A 22,919-nucleotide genomic window follows, 5' to 3' on the forward strand; every position below is an offset into this window, starting at 1 on the left:
TTTCTAGTACTATACTTTACAGTTTCTATGTTGGTAAGTATACAATGTGAGTAATTTTGAATTTACTGTCATCAAATATGCTGTTTAATAATTTGTCAGATAATTGCATCAAATCATTCCTAGGAAAAGCAAAACCAACAGTCTGAGTTCACTATTGAAAACTTGGTAATCACTGCAGCCGACTTACTTGGAGCTGGGACAGAGACGACAAGCACAACCCTGAGATATGCTCTCCTTCTCCTGCTGAAGCACCCAGAGGTCACAGGTATGATCACAGAGGATGAGTTAATTGAGTTTTAGAAAAGATGTTGGGAAGGTGCTGCTAGTGTTCTCCTTCCTGTTTCTCTTAGAGAAGTTTCATTATTTAAATTTCTGCGCCCGCAGCTGTAATCTGTCCCAATTTAACGGTGTGATTAAAATGGAATATCCTGGCCTGGTGCAGTGGCTCATGCTTGTAATCCCAGCCCTTTGGGAGGCCTAGGTGGGTGGATCATTGAGGCTAGGAGTTCAAGACCAGCTTGGCCAATATGGCCAAGCCCCATCTCTACTAAAAATACAAAACATAGCCAGGCATGGTGGCACACCACTGTAATCCCAGCTACTTGGGGGCTGAGGCATGGGAATCGCTTCAACCCGGGTGGTGGAGGTTGCAGTGAGCCAAGATTGTGCCACTGCACTCTAGCCTGGGTGACAGAGTGGGACCCTGTCTCAGAAAAGAAAAAAAAGGAAAAGAAAAAGAAAAGAAAAAAGGGACATATTTGCACAGTAGAGGAAGATAACTGAGAGAAATGAAAACAGCATGGCAGTTTCAAAAGCAATAGAGCTCTGGCCCAGTGTGTCTGGATTTCATCGACAGTGACTTATGGCAGAAAGAGACAACATAAGTTGGCCTGGGATTACATGTTGGTTTTATTATTAAAAGGCCATTTTGAACAGCAAGTGTATTGTTAAAGATAACTTTTCTCATTCTCAAAATTTCAGGTTCAAATGCTGGAGTAGGGAAAATGGAAACTCTTCTTATTGAAGGATAAATGGTAATCCTAGAAATGTAGTGAGGCTGCCTGAAAAAATTCCTAGTCTGATAAGAATTCTAAAAAGTTAGATTCATGAGAAAATTGATTCTGTTTACTAAAAGAGGTACCTAAAGAATGTTCCATTTAGGCAGAAGATGTACCTGAGACAGTTTCCGTGAAACTGGTGTTGGATAAAATAAGAATTTTGTGGGGGGGTCAATAATTTTATCATTTATGAACAACTTTACTTTAGAAATTTACTTTTAAAGAATTTTGGTTGTGCTGCAGATAATAAATATTCTTTTTTCCCCTGTGTCAGTATCCCCCATTTAATGACAATAACCTAATTCCAAATAAGAATTAGGCCTTTTTTTGAACAATTACTAACCTATAACATTCTAGAATATTTTTTCAACTTTTTTTTTATAGATTAAATGGTACAAATACAGATTTGTTACATGGGTAAGTTGTGTAACACTGAGGCTTGGGGTCCCAACTATTTCATCACACTGACAGTAAGCATAGTACCCAACAAATGGTTCTCCAACCCACATCCCTTCTCTCCCTCCCCTATGTAGTGATCCTCAGTGTCTATTGTTCCCATCTTTAGGTTCATGTGTATTCAATGTTTACCTCCCATTTATAAGTGAGAACATGTGGTATTTGGCTTTCTGTTCTTGTATTAGATTGCTTAGGATAATGGCCTCCTGCTTCATCTATAGTGCTGCAAAGGACATGATTTTTGTTCTTTTTTATGGCTGTGTAGTATTCCATGGTGTATATACTAGTCTGTTCTCATGCTGCTAATAAAGACATACCTGAGGCTGGGTAATTCATAAAGGAAAGAGATTTAATGGACTCTCAATTCCACATGACTGGAAAGGCCTCACAATAAGTCTCTGATAGAGACTTATGTACTATCACAAGAACAGCATGGGAACACCATGCCCCCATGATTAAATTATGTCCCATTGAGTCCCTCCCATGACATGTGGGAATTATGGGAGCTAAAGTCCAAGATGAGATTTGAGTGGGGACACAACCTAACCATATCAGTGTATATTTACCACATTTTACTTATACAGTCTACTGTTGATGGGCACTTAAGTTGATTCCATTTTTTTTGCTATTGTGAATAGCACTACAGTGAACATATTGGTGTGTAAGTCTTTTTGATAGAATGATTTTTTTTGGGGGGGCATATACTCAATACTTGGATTGCTGGGTCAACTAAAGTTCTATTTTAAGTTCTTTCAGAAATATCCAAACTGCTTTCCACAGTGACTGAACTAGTTTTCATACCCACCAGCAGTGTAAAAGCATTTCCTTTTGTCTGCAACCTCACCAGCATCTCATGTTTTTGGATTTTCTAATATTAATAATTGCCATTCTGACTGGTGTGGGATAGTACCTCCTTGTGATTTTGATTTTGATTTCTCTGATGATTAGTGATGTTGAACATTTTTTCATCTGTTTGTTGGCTGCTTGTATGTCATCTTTTGAGAAGTGTCTGTTCATGTGCTTTGACCATTTATAATTTTTTTTTTGTTTTTTGCTTGTTAATTTGTTTTAGTTTTTTATAGATTTGGGATATTAGCGTTTGAGCCCTTTAAGTTAGGTAGAGTACAGAAAATAGTCAATAAAGCTTTAACAAATTTCTAAAACACAGAGAGCAAATGGAGGAATAATAAATCTGTACAGAGAGGATAAACTTGTAACCAAAAAGTCAGAAGAGGAAAATTTATCAAGGAGGAAAATTAATCAGTGTCCCTTAAATCCCCTCAATATTAGTATTTGGAAGTACCAAGGGTCAAAGATGGTAGAGAATGAGGTTGAAAAAGGAGGCTGTCTCTGCCTAGGTTTCCTACACAACTCTTTTCATGAAGTAACTAATTTTCTCCCATAAGAAAAAGGAGGCTTACTCTCTAAAGAAATGAGTTTAAGAAGCCCTGTACTCAGGGACAAAGGGCAGTGCCAGAAAAGACATGAAGTGTAGGCTAGAAAGGCAGATTTAGTAAGGGTCCACACCTTCAGTTCAGAGACTTAAAGCTCTTTTATTCATCTTGCTTCCTAAAATTCAGCAGCTAGCTTTATCCTACAGAAAGGGAACTGATCTAGAGAAATGACATTTTTCTTTTGCCATCTTAACAGAAAATTTTCTTCAATGTCTAACAGAGTGAATGAAATGAAATCATACACTGCTAGACACAGGGTCATGGAATTTCAGGACACCAGAATTAAAGGGAAAATCACAAAAACTTTCAGAGATATACCAGGTCATATTGAGAGAATTAGGATTCAGAATTCTCAAGAGGAACTATCAATATTATTTAGCATATTAATAGAAATAGGGTGTATTCAGACTTGCACATTTGCAAAAATTTTACCTTCTATTGTCCCTTTCTCAGAAAAATATTGGAGAATGTGCTTCATTCAAATGCCTGAAACCTAGTTAGAGAAAGTCCTGAGCTCCAGCAATCTGGAGACCTCACGTAGGTGAGAGTGTCAGGGAGGCTGCCTAGCACCAGGCCTAGAAAACAACTACTTCAGAATGGACCTGGTGGATAATTCAGAAGTGAGAGGAGACGGCAAGAACAAGAGATGTGACAGATTTTATGAGAGTTTCCAATAACTAAAAAAGGAGTTTCAAACATCTGCCTGAACATTTGTAAGTAATTCTAACTTGGGAAACAGAAAATTACAAATAGAAATAAAGAGACGTGGTTAAGTTTAACAAAGCCCTAAAAATAAAGTATAATCGTAGCTGTCTTACCAGAGAACCAAATTTATGTAGTCAGAATGATATAAGCAATGAATACGGATATCATAAAAATTGACATCTAAATATATTCTGGAAAAAGCAGTGTGGAAAAATGAGTGTGTCTATCTGAGGGTGTGTTCAAATATGAGGTGAAAATGGAGATTAAAATTTTCTTGTCTCATAATAAAAAATTATTAAATATAATCTACAAAAAGATAAGTAAAAAATAGAAACAAGGTCTCTATTTAGAAATGTGAATGTATTTTCAGAAGAAGCTGCTAGAATGTTCAAAATGGTAGATCTGGAAACTGTGAGAATGAAGAGAATACCATTGCAAATTGCAGACTCACACACACAAGTACAGATGCACAAATACACAGTTATATATATGCATAAATCTGTTAGTATAATTTAATGTTTAAATGTGTTATTTTGATATAAATTAATTCCTGTTTTTTTCCAACACAGAAATTTCATGACTAAGTTTATGCTTACTTTATGTTTTCAAACATTTCATTATTTTTATTTGTATTACTTATATATACTAATGTATATGTACATACAGATTTATCTTTTTACCTTTTTTATGTTTTATATTTATGGGTACATAGTAGGTATATATTAATATGTTTGTGGGGTGCAGGAGATGTTTTGATACAGGCATGCAGTGTGAAATAAGCATGTCGTGGAGAAGGGGTTATCTGTGCCCTCAAGCATTTATTCTTTGAGTTACAAAACCATTCAATTACACTCTTTAAGTTATTTTAAAATATACAATTAAGTTATTATTGACTATAGTCACACTTATCAAATAGTAGTTCTTATTGATCCCCACTTCCCTTCTCACCCCCCACTACCCTTTCAAGTATCTGGTAGCCATCCTTCTACACTTTGTGTCCATTAGTTAAATTCTTTTTATTTTAGATCCCACAAATAAGTGAGAACATGCTATGTTTGTTTTTCTGTGCCTGGCTTATTTCACTTAACGTAATGCTCTCCATTTCCAGTCATGTTGTTGCAAATGACTGAATCTCATTATTTTTTATGGCTGAATAGAACTCCATTGTGTATATGTACTACATTTTCTTTATCCATTAGTCTGTTGATGGATATTTAGGTTGTTTCAAAGTCTTAGCCATTGTAAACAGTGCTGCAACAAACGTAAGAGTGCAGATGTCTCTTTGATATACTTATTTCCTTTCTTTTGGGTATATACCCAGTAGTAGGGTTGTTGGTAGTTTTATTTATTTTTTTTTTTAGAAAAACTTACTATATATTTTTAGTTTTTTGAGGAACATTCAAACAGCTCTCCATAGTGGCCATACTAATTTACATTCCCTCCAGCATTGTACAAGGGTCCACTTATCTCCACATCCTCACTAGCATTTGTTATTGCCTGTCTTTTGGATATAAGCCATTTTAACTGGAGTGAGGTGACATCTCATTGTAGTTTTGATTTACATTTCTCTGATGATCAGTGGTGTTGACCACCTTTTTGTATGCCTGTTAACAATTAATATGTCTTCTTTTGAGAAATGTCTATTCAAATCTTCTGCCCACTTTTGGATTGGATTTTTTTCTATAGAATTACTTAAGTTCCTTATATATTCTGGTTATTAATATCTTGTCAGATGAGTAGTTTGCAAATAGTTTTCTCCATTCTGTAGATTGTCTCTTCCCTTTGTGGATGGTATCTTTTGCTGTGCAGAAGCTTTTTAACTTGATATGATCCCATTTGTCCATGTTTGAATGCCTGTGCTTGTGGGGTATTGCTTAAGAAATTTTTGCCTAGACCAATGTCCTGGAGATGTTTTCTAGTATTTTCCTATAGTAGTTTCACAGTTTGAGGTCTCATATTTAAGTTTTTCATCCATTTTGAGTTGAGTTTTGTATGTGGCAAGAGATATGAGTCCAGGTTCATCCCTCTGTGTAGGATATTAAATTATCCCAGCACAATCTATTGAAGAGACGGTCTTTCCCCCGGTGTACATTCTTGGTACCTGTGTTAGTCTGTTCTCATGCTTCTGATAAAGCCATGCACAAGACCGGGTAATTTATAAGGGAAAGACGTTTAATGGACTTACAGTTCCACATGGCTGGGGATACCTCAAAATCATGGTGGAAGACAAATGAGGAGAAAAGTCACATCTTACATGGTGGCAGGCAGAGATCTTTGCAGGGGAAGTCCCATTTATAAAACCATCAGATCTTGTGAGACTTATTCACTACCATGAGAACAGTATGGGGGAAACCACTCCATGTTTCAATTATCCCCACGTGGCCTTGCCCTTGAGGTGTGGGGATTATTACAATTCAAGATGAGATTTGGGGTGGGGACACAGCCAAATCATGTCAGCACCTTTGTCAAGAATGAGTTCATGCTAGGTATGTGAAATTGTTTCTGGATTCTCTATTCTGTTCCATTGGTCTATGTGTCTGTTTTTATGTCAGTACCATGCTGTTTTTTTTAGCATATCTGTGTAGTATAATTTTAAGTGAGATAATGTGATTCCTCCAGTTTTGTTTTTTTGCTTATGATAGTTTTGACTATTCTGGGTCTTTTGTGGACCCTTATCAATTTTAAAGATTTTTTTTCTATTTCTGTGAAGAATGTCATTTGCAATTTGATGGGGATTTTATTGAATCTGTAGATTGTTTTGATAGTATGGACATTTTAATAATATTGATTTTTCCAATCCATGAACATGAAATATTTTTCCATTTGTTGTGATCTCTTAAACTTCTTTCCTCAGTGCTTTATAGTTTTCTTTATAGAGATCTTTTGGTTCTTTGGTTAAATTAATTCCTAGGTATTTTATTTTATATATGGCTATTTTAAATGGGATTGCATTTTAAATTTCTTTTTCTCATTGTTCACTGTTGGCATATATCAACACTACTGATTTTTATGTTGAGTTTGTATCCTTCAACTTCACAGAATTTGTTCATCAGTTCTAGTAATTATCTTGTGGAATCTTTAGGTTTTTCCTAGTATAAGGTTATATCATCTGCACACAAGAATATTTTGACTTCTTCCTTTCCAATGTGGATAGCCTTTATATCTTTCTCTTGTCTGATTGCTCTTGCTAGGTCATCCAGTAGTATGAAGAATAACAATGGCAACAGTGGACATCCTTGTCATGTTCCTGATCTTAGAGAAAAGGCTTTCAGTTTTCCCCGTTCAGTATGGTACTAGTAGTAGGTCTGTCATATAGCTTTGTTTTATGTTGAGGTATGTTCCTTCTATCTCAAGTGCTTTTAATGAATTTTTATCATGAAGGGATGTTGAATTTTATCAAATAATTTTTCGGCATCAACTGAAATGATCATATGGTTTTTATCCTTCATTCTGTTGATATGATGTATCACACTGCTTGATTTCCACATGTTGAACCATCCTTGCATCCCAGAGATAAATCCCACTTGGTCATTGTGAATGATCTGTCTATTGTATTGTTGAATGTAGTTTCCTAGTATTTTGTTGAGGATTTTTGCGTCAGTATTCATCAGGTGTATTGGCCTGTAGTTTTCTTTTTTTGATGTGTCTTATTCTGATTTTGGTATCAGGGTAATACTCGCTTCATAGAATGAGTTTGGAAGTATTCTCTTTTCCTTTACTTTTTGGAATAGTTTGAGTAGGGTTGGTATTAGTTCTTCTTTAAATGTTTGGTAAAATTCAGCAGTGAAGCCATCCAGTCTTGGGGTTTTCCTTATTGGGATAATTTTTATTACAGGTTTGATCTTGGCACTGGTCATTGCATGTTCAGGTTTTGGATTTCTTCCTGGTTCAATCTCAATGGGTCATATATGTCTAGGGATTTGTCCATTTCTTCTAGATTTTCCAATTTATTGGCATATAGTTGCTCATAGTAACCACTAATTATTCTTTGAATTTCTGCAGTATCAGTTGTATTGCTTCCTTTTTTATTTTTGTTTTTATTTATTTGAATCTTCTTTTTTTTTCTTAGTCTGGCTAAAAACTTGTCAGTTTTGTTTAATTTCTCAAAGAAGCAACTTTTTGTTGAATTGATATTTTGTTTTGTTGTCTTCATTTAAATTTCATTTATTTCTGCTCTGATCTTTACTATTTCTTTTGTTCTACTAATTTTGGTTTTCTTTCTTTTTTCTTTTTTATTTTTTTTGTGCAGTTGCAAGATTTAATAGGCTGAAACAGAGCTCCAAAACAAAGGGAGGGGACCCAAAGGGGGTTGCCATTGCTGGCTCAAATGCCTGGGTTTATATCCCAATCATTGTCCCTCCCACTGTGCTCTCAGGCAGCAGATGATTGGCTATTTCTTTACCTCCTGTTGTTGCCTAATTAGCATTTTAGTGAGCTCTCCTTACTATCTGATTGGTCATGTGCGAGCTAAGTTGCAAGCCCTGTGTTTAAAGGTGGAAGTGGTCACCTTCCCAGGTAGGCTTAGGGATTCTTAGTCAGCTAGGAAATCCAGCTAGTCCTGTCTCTAAGTCCCGCCTCTCAACAGGAAAACCCAAGTGCTCTTGGGGAGGTTGGCCGACAACTGCTCTAACTGCTTCCTGCTGAATTGGGGTGTAGTAGGGGTGATGCAGTTGAGATTTCCTCGGGAGAGGTGCCTTCAATGTCATTATCATTGGAACATGAGCTAGCAGGCTGGTCCAAGGGTCAGCAGTAGATCTTAGTCATGGACTGCATCTGGGGCTCCATTTGAAGAATGATTTGTAGTTTTGCAGCTTCAATTCTGGAAGAGACACACCTAACAAGGAGGTTAAAGATACAGGGATTGAAATGTATGGCCCGTAGTGCCTTTGGCACACTTCACAGGCCCTGACTATCTGCTTGATAGTTTTGAAAAGGCCTGGTCCAGTAAATAATAATTTGGCCATCTGATGGGTGCTATCAATGCCTAAGTGAAAGTTCTGGTGAAGGGTTTTAAGTAATTACCATTGGTTAGCTGCAGGCAAATGTAATTTTCCTTTTTTGGTGGCTAGCCATCCTGAGGGGAGAAAACTATGTCCTCATGAGGTTACCCATTCTATTTCTCCTGCTGAATATTGGGGCTTGGTTTCCCAGAGGGGATTACCCCATACTAGGGGTCCTTCTATAAGCATTTCTAGTGGAGGGTTCTGCCTTGCAGCTCTTTTGACCTCAATATCTGCCTGGCGGTTCCCTTCTATTTTCCTTTCCTTTCCTTTCTGATGACCCCAGCAGTGTAAGACTGCCACCTCTTTAGGTTTCTGTACAGCCAATAATAATCTCCTAATGGCTTCCTGAGGTTTGGTAGGTGTTCCTTTGGAAGTTAGGAATTCCCTTTCTCTCCATATTGCTGCATGGGCATGGAGGACTAGGTAAGAATACTTAGAGTCTGTATATATATATATTTACCCTTTTTCCTTTTCCTAATTCTAGTGCCCAAGTGAGGGCTATTAGTTCTGCCAGCTGAGCCCTAGTTCCTGGTGTGAGATTACTTTCAAGTATTCCATTATCACGGACAACTGTGTACCTCGCTTTTTGAAGTCCTTTTTCTACAAAGGAACTTTCATCAGTATACAAGTGGAGGTCAGGATCAGTCAAGGGAATCTCTAAAAGGTCCCCTCGAGTGGCATAGGTTTGAGCAATTACTTGTTGTCAGTTATGTTCTATCTTTTCTTCATTGTCTGGAAAAAATGTGGCTGGGTTAAGAGTTGCACAAGTGCACAGTTGCAGCACTGGCTCTTCAAGTAATAGAGCCTGATATTTAAGTAAATGGTTGTCTGACAGCCACAAGTCTCCTTTAGCAGTGAGTATGCCATTCACATCATGGATGTCCACACAGTAAGATCTCTTCCTTGTATTCTTTTAACTGCTTCAGATACTAAGCCTGCTACTGCTGCCACTACCTGTAAACCATGAGGCCAACCCTTTGCCACTACATCAGTTTCTTTACTCAGGTATGCCACGGGTTGCAAGCTCATCTCTCAGACCTGTGTAAGGACTCCTAGAGCTATTCCTGTTTTTTCTGTGACACATAAAGAAAAGTCTTGCCCCGTTGGCAAGCTTAACACTGAGGCTTGGGTTAGAGCCTTCTTTAGGGCCTGGAAAGCCACTTCTGTTTCAGGTGTCCATCTTACTAAATGGGTATTGACTTTCTGAGTTTCCTTAATTAGTGTATATGATGGTCTGGCTATTTCACCATACCTGGGAATCCATATTCAGCAGAAACCTGTTATGCCAAGGAACCCTCTTAGTTGCTTTAGGGTTTTGGGATGAGGATAAGCCAGTATAGGCTGGATACATTCCTCACTGAGGGCCCTGATGCCTTTGGATAATTTTAGCCCTAAGTATTTAACCTGCTGTGAGCAGTGCTGAGCCTTTGGTTTGGAAACCTTGCAGCCACAGGTAGTGAGGAAATTTAAGAGCGCTTGGGTGGCTTGATGGCACGAGGTTTCTGAACAGGCAGCTGAAAGTAAATCATCCATGTACTGAAGGACAAGAATGTCCAGGTATGAGAATTGACTCAAGTCTTGGGCTAATGCCTGGCCAAATAGATGGGGGATATCCTTGAACCCTTGGGGTAAAACAGTCCAGGTGATTTGAGATGTTGGGTTTGAAAGATCTTCAAAGGCAAACAAGAATTGAGAGTCAGGATGTACAGGGATGCAGAAAAAGTCATCCTTAAGGTCCAGGACTGTAAACCACTCTGCTTCCTCTGGTATTTGGAAAAGCAGAGTATAAGGGCTGGGTACAGCTGGGTATAGAGGGACAATGGCCTCACTGATAATCCTGAGATCTTGCACTAACCTCCACTGTCCATTGGGTTTCTGTATTCCTAAAATTGGAGTATTGCAGGGGCTATTGCATGGTTTTACTAGGCCTTGGGCTTTTAGGTCCTTAACAATCTTTTGGAGTCCTTGTTGGGCCTCGGGTCTGAGGGGGTGCTGCCTTTGGTAGGGAAAGGAAGTGGAGTCCTTTAGTTTAACTTGAACAGGAAGGGCATTCTTTGCTCATCTATATTGTCCTTCTGTTGCCTAGACTTTAGGATTAATTCCTTCCTCAAGCAGGGGACAACAAATGGGTGTTCCTTCTCCTATGTTCAGGTGTATAATGGCCCCTGGTTTTGCTAGAATGTCTCTCCCTAACAAGGGAGTGGGGCTTTCAGGCATAATTAGAAAAGCATGTGAAAAGAGTAATGCTCCCCAGTCACAGCTTAGTGACTGGGAGAAGTATCTAGTAACTGGCTGTCCTAGGAACCCTTGGATAGTGACAGATCTGGAGGACAGTTGTCCAAGACAGGAGAGTAAGACTGAGAAGGTCACACCAGGGTCCAGGAGACAGTTAACCTCCTGGCCCTCAATGGTCAAGCATACCTGAGGCTCTGTGAGGGTGATGGCATGGGCTGGCACTTGCCCCAGGTACCCTCAGTCCTGCTGCTGGATCATCTGGTTAGTGGCTTCTAACTCAGAGGACCTTCATCCCCTGGGGCAGTGGCTCTTCCAGTGGATTCCCTTGACATAAGGGGCATGGACGAGGGGGCAGCTTACTTCTACCTGGACAATCTTTTTTAAAGTGTCCTTGTAGACTGCACTGGAAGCAAGCCCTATTAGGCATTTGATTTTCCCAAATTTTCCCTTTTCCAGAGCCTCCAAAGTCCACTTGCCCGGTATGCTTCCTCAATGCCTCCCTTAGTCTCTCCAGAAAGGCAGTAGGATTTTCTTCCTTTCCCTGTGTTATAGTGGACATCATTGAATAATTCATAGTCTTCCTAGTTTTCCTTAGTCCTTCTAGCATGTAAGTTAGCAAATGTCTGTGGCACCAATCTCCATGTTCTGATTCTGTGTCCCAGTGAGTGTCTACACTAGGAACTGCCTGCCGGCCTGTGGGGAATCATTCTTTTTCCTCTGTTGTCATCCTATCATTGACCTGACCGAGATACCAGAGATTGCCAAACTCTCGGGCTGCAGATATGGTGGCACTTCTCTCATTTGGGGTTAGTGTCTGATTTAGCAGTAACATTATATCTCTCCATGTCAGATCAAAGGATTGCCCTAACCCTTATAAAACATCAATATAGCCATCAGGGTTATCTGATCTAAAATACCTAGGTCTATTTTAATTTGCTTTAAGTCTGAGAGAGAAAAAGGTACATGCACTCTGGCTGGGCCGAATTCTCCTCCTCCCACTGTTTGGAGGAGGCATAATCGGGGAATATTGGCACTCTTTGGGTTCATTGTTTACCCCTTTATCTATCTCCTCTTGGATGGTTTGGGTTGTAGGGGGGTCCTTATTAGCTGGGGAAGGAGTCGGGGAGATGCTGGGTTAGGGAGGTAGACTGAGGGCTTCCTGTAGGGCATAAATCACACTTTTTACATAATTGCGAGTTGTCTCTTAATGAAAAGAAAGTTTGTACATATGGCACTTCACTCCATTTGCCTTTTTCCTACAAAAGAGGTCTATCTGTAAGATGGTGTTATAATTTATACTTCCCTCAGGAGGCCAGGTTTCTCCCCCTTTAAGAGGATATCGTGGCCAGGCGGTACTGCACAAGAATATAAGTCATTTCTTTCTTAGTGTCTGAGGGTCAAATTGGTCCTAATTATCCAGCATACATCTTAGGGGTATTTTTGCCTTGGGGGAAATGTTTCCCATCTGAAAAAAGAACATAGGGAAGCCAGCACCCCTAGTCATTTTCCGATGAGCATTAGTCCTAGAGCATACTCTATGGTCCTAATGCTTATTCCTTTCCAGAGTGCATAACCACCCATGGACCTCTGCTTATCGGATTAGTTACACTCACTGATGTAGCAGTCCTGCATCTGTTTTCCCACCTCTCTTGACCACAAAGAAAGGGGCCCGGGCTGCTGGATTCTAGTGGTTATTTACCAGCGTGCCAACATTGCCTTTGCACTCAGAGGTGAGTTCCTTTCCAGGCTGTGTAACCACCCATGGACCCTGCTAATCGGATTACTTATGCTTACCAATGTAGCAGTCCTGCACCTGTTTTTCCTGCCTTTCTTGACCACAAAGAAAGGGGTCCAGGCTGCTGGATTCTAGTGATCCTTTACAAGCATGCCTAACATTGTCTTTGCACTCAGGGGTGAGTCCTAGAGCTTGGCTGGGTTCCTGAGTATTTCTTAACAACCCATCTGCCCCGTCAAGATGCCTTCACATAAACAACAGTTCTTATGCAAATTTGTTTCAGAGAGAGTGTATTGAACCTGTTGAGTCAGGATTGAGATAGTCTTTTGATTCTATAAGTACTTTAAGGCTTGGCTGAGTGCACACAGTTCGCACATTTGAAGAGACCAATTATTAGGCAATTTTTCTAACTGCTTCCACAAGAGTCTTGGTATCAATTACTGAATATCTATTGTGGTTTTTTCCTCAATCACCTGGGAGGAACCATCTATCATCCTGTCTTGAAGGGAGTTCCTTCTATGTCTGGTTGGACTGTTGTATGGTAATTAAGATTTAAATCCCCTGTTAGGAAATCTGCTGGGTTAAGGCAATTATCAGTGGTTGGAGTTACATTACCTTTTTCTAACATAATAGCCCCATACATTAAGATTTTTGAGTTAATGAGCTACCTTTTTGCTTTTTTTTTTTTTTTGACTTAGAATAACTCTGAACTGGTGAGGTGTGCTCACAGTGAGGTTTCCTCTAAAAGTTACTTTTTTACTTTTAGTTAAGCAGTTGTTGCTACTGACTGAATGCATTTGGCCCATCCCAGGTTACTGGGTTAAGGATTTACTACACCCTTATTTACACTGACAACAAAGTGGCAATTACCAATTACAGGTTTTAAATTTACCCTGGCTTTGAAAGGAATAGGGCACACTTTTTTTTTTTTTAACTGTTTCTATCTTTTTCTTTCTTTTTCTCTTTGACTCCCTCTTTGTCTCTCTCTCCATCTCTCTCTCTTAGCCATTACAAACTTGGGGCCCTGGCAAGCGTGGTGGGGAATGGGTCCCATGTAACTGCCCATGTTGAGAGCTGTATACCTAAATCAGGAGGAATACCAGGGATAAGACTCCCTGGTTTATAGCCTAGGTGCCTAAGGATGCAGCGTAGAGCCTCCTTAGATCCCTTTAGAGATACAACTTGCTAGAGGAAATGAAAGTCTGAAACATTAGTACCTAGGAGGCAGGGATCAGAGGAAGTAGATTCAGAGGTAAGGAGAATTTTGGGGCTACACTTTTAAGAAAGTTTTGGTCAGGACCCAGGAGGTATGAGTCAGAAGGAAAGGTAGGGGCACACGCATGGGTGACTGCTGAGTAGAGACCTCTGGCTGCGCCATGATCTCAACTGGCTACTGCTGGGAGTTTGGGACAACAGATTTCTGCCTCTAGTCAGCCCTCAGCTTCCCCAAGAAAGTTGGAAGTGGAAGCTGGCTCCAGGCAGACCAACCTCCCCAATAGAAGGGTTGGTTGTTAGAAAGCCCTTCCCCAGATAACCTCACACCTGAGTCTTAAGTCCAGGGGCCACGCTAATCATTTTTAACTGGCTGACAGGTGCTTGGTATTTTCCTCCAGTTCTAAGGAAGGATAGGACAGAACAGCTAGTGAAAGTGGTCCAATATTACCACTTTGGACGTCCCTTCATGGTCACCAAAATGTTACCAGGGGGTCCTTGCTCACAGAGCTCCCAAGATGGTAGTGAGCCACTTCCAAGATGGTGGCGGGCCACTTCCAAGATGGTGGTAAGCTTCATGTTCTCTGACCTGGGGTTCTTGGCCTCATGAATTCCAAGGAATGGAATCTTGGGCCATGCAGTGAGTGTTATAGCTCTATTAAAAGCTGTGGGTCATGGAAGAGAACCGTGGAACCTGGCAACTAGTGTTCAGCTTGATTAGGACGAACCCAGGCACTTAGCCATGCAGGAACAATGGCAAGCCTTTAGCCCTATCGAGAATGGCAATGGGCACCTCACTGGATCAGAAGCCCAGTGGACACCCTGCCAGATCTGGGGGGATGGAAGTCTGCAGTGGGTTTTCGATGGATGCAGCAGTAGTGGACGGTGAGTGAAAGCTCAGCTCCAGCCGTAACAAACACAGACCAGAAGAGTGCAGTTGCAACCGATTTAATAGAGTGAAAACAGAGCTCCCATACAAAGGGAGGGGACCCAAAGGGGGTTGCCCTTTGGTTTTCATTTGCTCTTGCTTATCTAGTTCTTTAGGATTCATCATTAGATTGTTTATTTGAAAATTTTCTCCATTTTTGATGTAAGCTCTTAGAGCTATAAACTTTCCTCTTAGTACTGGTTTTGCTGTAGCCCCTAGGTTTTGGTATGTTGTGTTTCCATTATCATTTGTTTCAAGAAATTTTTGAATTTCCTTTTTAATCTCTTCATGGACCCACTGGCCATTCATGAGCATATTGTTTAATTTCCATTTATTTGTGTAGTTTCCAAAATTCCTTGTGTTATTGATGGCTGGTTTTATTACTTGGTGGTCAGAGAAGATGCTTGATATTATTTCAGTTTCTTTGAGTGTCTTAAGACTTGTCCTGTGACCTAACATCTGGTCAATTCTTGATAGCAATCCATGTGCTGTGGAAAAGAATGTGTATCTGTAGCAGTTGGGTGAAATATTCTGCAAATATCTATCAGATCCATTTGGTCTATAGTGCAGATGAAGTTCAATGTCTCCTTGTTGATTTTCTATCTGGATGACCTGTCCAATGCTGAAGTGGGGTGTTGAAGTCTCCAGCTATGATTGTATTGGGGCCTATCTCTCTCTAGTTCTAATTACGTTTCTTTTGTATATCTCAGTGCTCCATTGTTGGTTGCATATATACTTAAAATCGTTCCATCTTCTTGCCAAGCTGACTGCTTTATCACCAATTGTCATATTTTTTGTCTCTTCTTACAGTTTTTGTCTTGAAATCTATCTTGTCTGCTTTAAATATAATAACTCCTCCTCTTTTTGTTTCCTTTGGAATGTACTGTCTCATTCCATTCCTTTATTTTCAGTCTATGTGTGTCTTTTTAAGTGAAGTGTTTTTTTTTTCTTTTTTAGGCAACAGATTAATAGGTCTTGTTTCTTCATCTAGTCAGTTTGTCTTTTGATTGGAGATTTTAGTCCATTTACATTCAGTGTTATTATTAAGTAAGGACTTACTTCTGCCTTTTTGTTGTTTGTTTTCTGGTTGTTTTGTGGACTTCTCTTCCTTCTTTCATTTCTTCCTGTCTTCCTTTATTGATAATAATTTTCTCTGCATATATGTGTACAGATTTTTCTTAATGCCTAGCTTAAGGCTCAGTTGCACATTTGTGCATCTGTAACAGTCCTCTCTTTAAGTTACACATACTTCCAGCACTATAATTTAAATTTATAATGATGTTTGGATACCTTCATCATGATTCATGTGCCCCTGAATTGCTACAACAAATGTGCCATTTTTCTCCTTTTCCATCAGTTCTTGCTTGTGTCTTGTCAGCTAAAGTCCAGGAAGAGATTGAACGTGTTGTTGGCAGAAACCGGAGCCCCTGCATGCAGGACAGGGGCCACATGCCCTACACAGATGCTGTGGTACATGAGGTCCAGAGATACATTGACCTCATCCCCACCAACCTGCCCCATGCAGTGACCTGTGACGTTAAGTTCAGAAACTACCTCATTCCCAAGGTAAGTTTGTTTCTCCTACACTGCAACTCCATGTTCTTTTATTCCTCAAATTCACAGTATGATTCTTATCCTCTACCATCCCAGGGTGAGAGAAGTGCAAAACTCCTATGTGTGGCAGTTTAATTGGACTTTCTGTTGTTTCCAGTTTGGGACTATAAAGATTTTTAACAGGTCTTAGTGTCTCACAGTGTATGTTTTTCAGATTTATTCTCTTTCTTCAAGATTGTTCTGGGTACTCTTAGGTACTTATATTTCCAGATAAATTTTGAAGGTGTTAATTTTTCAATTTCCCAAAACATTGGGCTAGAATTTCTGTCAGGGTGACATTAAATTTATAGGTCAGTTTGGAAAGAACTGACATCTTGACAGTTTGAGTCTTTCCATTTGTGAATATAATTATGCTTCCAATTTATTTGTGCTTTCTTTATTTTCCTAGGAATGTTGTGATTTTGTTGTCATGGCTTGCAAGTCTTTGGTTTTTCCTAGATATTAATATTTTTTGTTGTTGTTATAAACTTACAAAATGCCATTTGATTTCTTTGTACTTGGTATGTTGAAACATAATTAGTTTTTGTCATTCTGATGACCTTAATCTATCAACTTTGTTAAATTTACTCATCACTATTCATAATTTATCTCTAGATTCATTGGAATTTCTGTGTACAGTATACTGTATCTGTGTTAATATTGATTTATTTATTATTTTCCAATTCTTGTGGGCTTAATTTCTCTTTATTGCATTCATTATTGCATTGGCTAGAATTTCTAGGAGAGTGTTGAATAGAATTGCTGATAGTGGGCACCCTTGTTTCTCATTTCTAATCTGCAGGAAGCAGTGGAAGTTTTACATTTCAATATTGAGAATGATGCTTGAAGTAGATTTTGGTAGAAATTCTTTATCAGATTAGGGAAGTTTGCCCTCACATATATATAGAAATAAGTAGAAATAGAAATAAGTATGCACATAGAGATGAATTTATATTCTTCATATTGTTTAGGGCTTCTGTGTTTACATTCACAAGGATTTGCTTTGTAATTTTCTTTCTTGAAAATCAAGAATTCTTGAAAATTCTTGAAAATCAAGAATTTTCAAGATTTTTGATATCAAGATTATGCCAGCCTTATAAAACTAAGTTTATATTATATTATATATTATATATATTATATTTATTTTTTATTATATTATATAATATATAATATATTTTATAATATATTTATAATAATATATTTATATATTTTTTATATACAATATATAATATATATTATATATAATATATTATAAATATAATAATATACTATATTATATATAATATATAATATAATATATATTATATATTATATATTATATAATATATATTATATATAATATATAATATAATATATAATTATATATATTATATATTCATTATATATTACATTATAATATAATATAATATAAAATATATAATATATATTATTATATATTATATTATATATATAATATAATGTAATATAAAATATATAATATATATTATTATATATTATATTATAAATATAATATAATATAAAATATATAAAATATATATTATTATATATTATATTATAAATATAATATAATATAAAATATATATAATATATAATTATATATTATATTATAAATATAATATAATATAAAATATATAAAATATATATTATTATATATTATATTATAAATATAATATAATATAAAATATATATTATATATTATTATATATTATATTATAAATATAATATAATATAAAATATATAATATATATTATTATATATTATATTATAAATATAATATAATATAAAATATATAATATATATTATTATATATTATATTATAAATATAATATAATATAAAATATATATAATATATATTATTATATATTATATTATAAATATAATATAATATAAAATATATATAATATATTATTATATATTATATTATAAATATAATATAATATAAAATATATATAATATATTATTATATATTATATTATAAATATAATATAATATAAAATATATTATATTATTATATATTATATTATAAATATAATATAACATAAAATATATAATATAAAATATATATTTATAATATATTATATTTTATATTATATTTATATATAATATATAAATATATATTTATAATATATAATATATTATATATAATATATTATATATAATATAAAATATATTATTTATTATATATTATATATAATATAAAATATATTATTTATTATATATAATATAAAATATATTATTTATTAGATATAATATATTATATTTATTATATATAATAAATATATATTATTATATCATATTTATTATATATAATAAATATATATTATTATATATAATATATTATATTATATACATTTTATATAATATAATATATTATACATCATATATAATATATTATATTATATACATTTTATATAATATAATATATTATACATCATATATAATATATTATATATAATATATTATATATAATATATTATATATAATATAAATATATAATATATTATATATTATATATATAATATATAAATGTATTATATATTTATATTATAAATGTTTCCTAATGTGAGTCTGTTTTTATTGCCTCCCCATCCCCACCTTGTGATCACTTAGTTGTATCTTTGAAATGTCTAATAACTTTCGGTTAAATACCAGATGTTACGTGTAAGAAAGTGCAGAATTTCAGAGGATGTTCATATTCTGCAGAGAAAGATTCATTCCTCTCTCATCGGCAGTCATAATGACCTAACACATGTTGTCATGATTCAGAATTGTACATAATGTGAACCCAGTCGAAAATTGACTGTCAGTGTTAGCTTAGCTCTCTGAGGTTCTCCTACCTCTGGAATCTTGAGACCAATTTTTGTCTTGGCAGCTTTACAATTGCCTTCTATCACATGGTTTCTGTATTCATCCAGACACTCTAGTTGCCATCTCAAACCTGCTTTTTTCCAATTTGAACCAAGACACATTATTAGTAAAATTAAAAATAATATAACCTAAAGTTATATTTTCAAGGGGAAAATCAATGAGATTGGTAAGGTTGCAATTACTAATGTCATCTTTTGAAGAGACAGAATTGATAATTTACTGAGAGATTATGGGGCTTACCCTGAGGTCACTGATTTAGTACAAGAGTTAAGACTTCAAATCACAAACACAGGAGATAACAAGGAGAAGGCTTTCGCTTCTCAAAATTAGGGTCTGAGGGTAATAGTAATGAAACTTATTTCTTCTCCTATAACTAATTAATGAGAAATATACTGAAGAATCAGGATGAGTCGCCAGTCTCCCAATCCACTGCATCAGATTTGGCGACCTGTTGAAAGGGAATGCTGCATCTGATGAGCTTCTTCATTCACCCACCTGCAGGGCAGCTCATGCTATGCCTGGTGTCTTTTGAGCCCTGAGAACCCAGAGCACAAGGAAATCACCCACTGAATCCCTTCTTAATGGAACAGCCCTGTATAGAAAAGTGCAGCACTGTGTGGCCAATTCTACCCTCTTTACAAATCAGGCAAATGTGTTCTTCTGCTACAGGCTGGATCCACTTATCTAGGTGGAGATAATAGTCTGAGAGAGGAGTTGGCAAACTGTTCCTGCAATGGGCCAGATAGTAAATATTTTAGACTTTTTAGGCCATGATATTTCTGTTACAATCCTTGACATCTGCTATTGCAGCATGAAAGCAGTCATAGACAATGTGCAAATGAATGTCTTCCAATTTTTATAGAAACAAATGTAAATTTCCCATAAATTTTTGTTTCAAAATATTTTGTTTCAAAAATATTATTTCTTATTTGCATTTGTTCAATGTAAATACTTTTAGCTCACATACTATACAAAAACAGGTGGCAGGATGGACTTGTGCAGAGAGTATTGTTTACTGATGCCCAGTATAAGACATTCCTGTCCAGTAGAATTTTCTGCAAAGATGCTCGATTGATGTGTCCTATTTAAAGAATATTTGTCAGCACAAGATTCCAAAGACTGACTTTTAACTTTCCCATAATTTTTTTGTTTTAGCTCTTATATTTACATCAATGACATGTTTCAAATTAATTTTTATTTGTAGTATGGAGTAATAGTGATCATGCTTCAATGTCTATAAATTTCTATTTATTCAAGTAACATTTGCTGAAATAAATCTGCTTTGGTATGTTAAAAACATTTTAATATAGTACTTCTTTATAAATATTCAAGGGAAGATGTTTTAAAACAAAATTGTAGACTATTTATATGAAAACTTAGTGGGTAGAATTTGTCCTCACCTTTGCATTATAAAATTTTTAAGAATAAATAACATTACACACATATATGTATATGTACATATGGCAGTGTGTATATATATCTACTTTGATATCTGTCCATCCATCTACACTTCAATACTTCAGTATATGTAGCCCAATAACAATGGTTTTCTCCTACATAATAATAATAGCATTCATACTGTGGAGTTATTGATACAATAATATTATTTACTATACAGCTTATATTTAAAATTTCCCAATTTTTAAGGACTATTTTAATCACTTTTTTCTTTCAATTCACTCTCCAGTCAAGAAACAGGCACATAATTTGGGTATGTTGTCATTTTCATCTCCTGTAATGAAGAACAGTTCATTTCCTCTGTTTCCTTTCAGTATGTTGATCTCTGTGAAGAGTTGAGGTCTTTAGTCATTTAAATTTTCTTTGGGCTTGTTTTGTATAATTGTTTTCTAGATATTATATTCCAGTTATGACTTTGGCAAGAAAACTACATAGTACCTTGACTATTTCACTGAATCACAGTGGTGAGGCAGAGGCACATAATGTTACATATGCCATTATTGGTTATGCTAAGATCCTCACCTAATAAGTTGGAATCTGCCAGATCTCTCCATTGAAGGAGTTCTGCTTTTTATGTGTAAACAATGAAAATCTATGGCATGACACTTTAAGACTGAACACCCTGTTTCCAAAGTCACACATCCAATAGTTTTATCTTTCACTGATGATCCTTGCCTGGCCTGATGATCTTGACCTGAATGGTTACAAAAGATGATTTTTTTTTCTAATTTCATTATTCCTTCTGTAATTTTTAACTATTAGAATCTATTTATTTATTTATTTTTAATTTTATTATTATTATACTTTAAGTTTTAGGGCACATGTGCACAATGTGCAGGTTAGTTACATATGTATACATGTGCCATGCTGGTGTGCTGCACCCATTAACTCGTCATTTAACATTAGATGTATCTCCTAATGCTGTCCTTCTGTATTTTTAAGCTATGATTAATCTGTAATGAATATCTCTCCTATATCTTTAAATGACAAACAAACTGCATGGCAATGACAAACATTCAGTAGTTTTATACTTGTGACTATACTTGTTACCATACTAGAAGAAGTCATTTGAAACTCAATCATACATTTATTCACAAATGCCCTGTGAACCGACACTCTGGCCATTTCCCATGTCAACAGAGACTTCAACTTTATTTTATTTATTTATTTATTTATTTATTTTTATTATTATACTTTAAGTTTTAGGGTACATGTGCACAATATGCAGGTTTGTTACATATATATACATGTGCCATGTTGGTGTCCTGCACCCATTAACTCATCATTTAGCATTAGGTATATCTCCTAATGCTAACCCTCCCCCCTCCCCCCACCCCAAAACAGTCCCCGGTGTGTGATATTCCCCTTCCTGTGTCCATGTGTTCTCATTGTTCAATTCCCACCTATGAGTGAGAACATGCGGTGTTTGGTTTTTTGTCCTTGTGATAGTTTGCTGAGAATGATGGTTTCCACCTTCATCCATGTCCCTACAAAGGACATGAACTCATCATTTTTTATGGCTGCATAGTATTCCATGGTATATATGTGCCATATTTTCTTAATCCAGTCTGTCATTGTTGGATATTTGGGTTGGTTCCAAGTCTTTGCTATTGTGAATAGTGCCACAATAAACATACATGTGCATGTGTCTTTATAGCAGCAGGATTTATAGTCCTTTGGTTATATACCCAGTAATGGAATGGCTGGGTCAAATGGTATTTCTAGTTCTAGATCCCTGAGGAATCACCACACTGACTTCCACAATGGTTGAACTAGTTTACAGTCCCACCAACAGTGTAAAAGTGTTCCTATTTCTCCACACTCTCTCCAGCACCTGTTGTTTCCTGACTTTTTAATGATCACCATTCTAACTGGTGTGAGATGGTATCTCATTGTGGCTTTGATTTGCATTTCTCTGATGGCCAGTGATGATGAGCAGTTTTTCATGTGTTTTTTGGCTGCATAAATGTCTTCTTTTGAGAAGTGTCTGTTCATATCCTTTGCCCACTTTTTGATGGGGTTGTTTGTTTTTTTCTTGTAAATTTGTTGGAGTTCATTGTAGATTCTGGATATTAGCCCTTTGTCAGATGAGTAGTTTGCAAAAATTTTCTCCCATTTTATAGGTTGCTTGTTCACTCTGATGGTAGTTTCTTTTGCTGTGCAGAAGCTCTTTAGTTTAATTAGATCCCATTTGTCAATTTTGGCTTTTGTTGC

At 36.0% G+C, this 22,919-nt stretch overlaps 1 protein-coding gene across 4 annotated transcripts in view; it reads left to right on the forward strand.

The window, feature by feature from the left end:
- Positions 1 to 22,919, forward strand: part of CYP2C19 (cytochrome P450 2C19) — a 136,334-nt gene that overhangs the window by 105,963 nt on the left and 7,452 nt on the right. For all 4 annotated transcript variants that reach the window (XM_063727449.1, XM_024253963.3, XM_063727450.1 and 1 more), the window contains 2 exons: positions 124 to 265; positions 16,165 to 16,352. In XM_063727449.1, the coding sequence (XP_063583519.1) occupies positions 124 to 265; positions 16,165 to 16,352 (330 nt within the window). The remainder of the gene's footprint in view (positions 1 to 123; positions 266 to 16,164; positions 16,353 to 22,919) is intronic.

This window comes from Pongo abelii, chromosome 8 (assembly GCF_028885655.2).
Source record: "Pongo abelii isolate AG06213 chromosome 8, NHGRI_mPonAbe1-v2.0_pri, whole genome shotgun sequence".
Lineage (NCBI taxonomy): Eukaryota > Metazoa > Chordata > Mammalia > Primates > Hominidae > Pongo > Pongo abelii.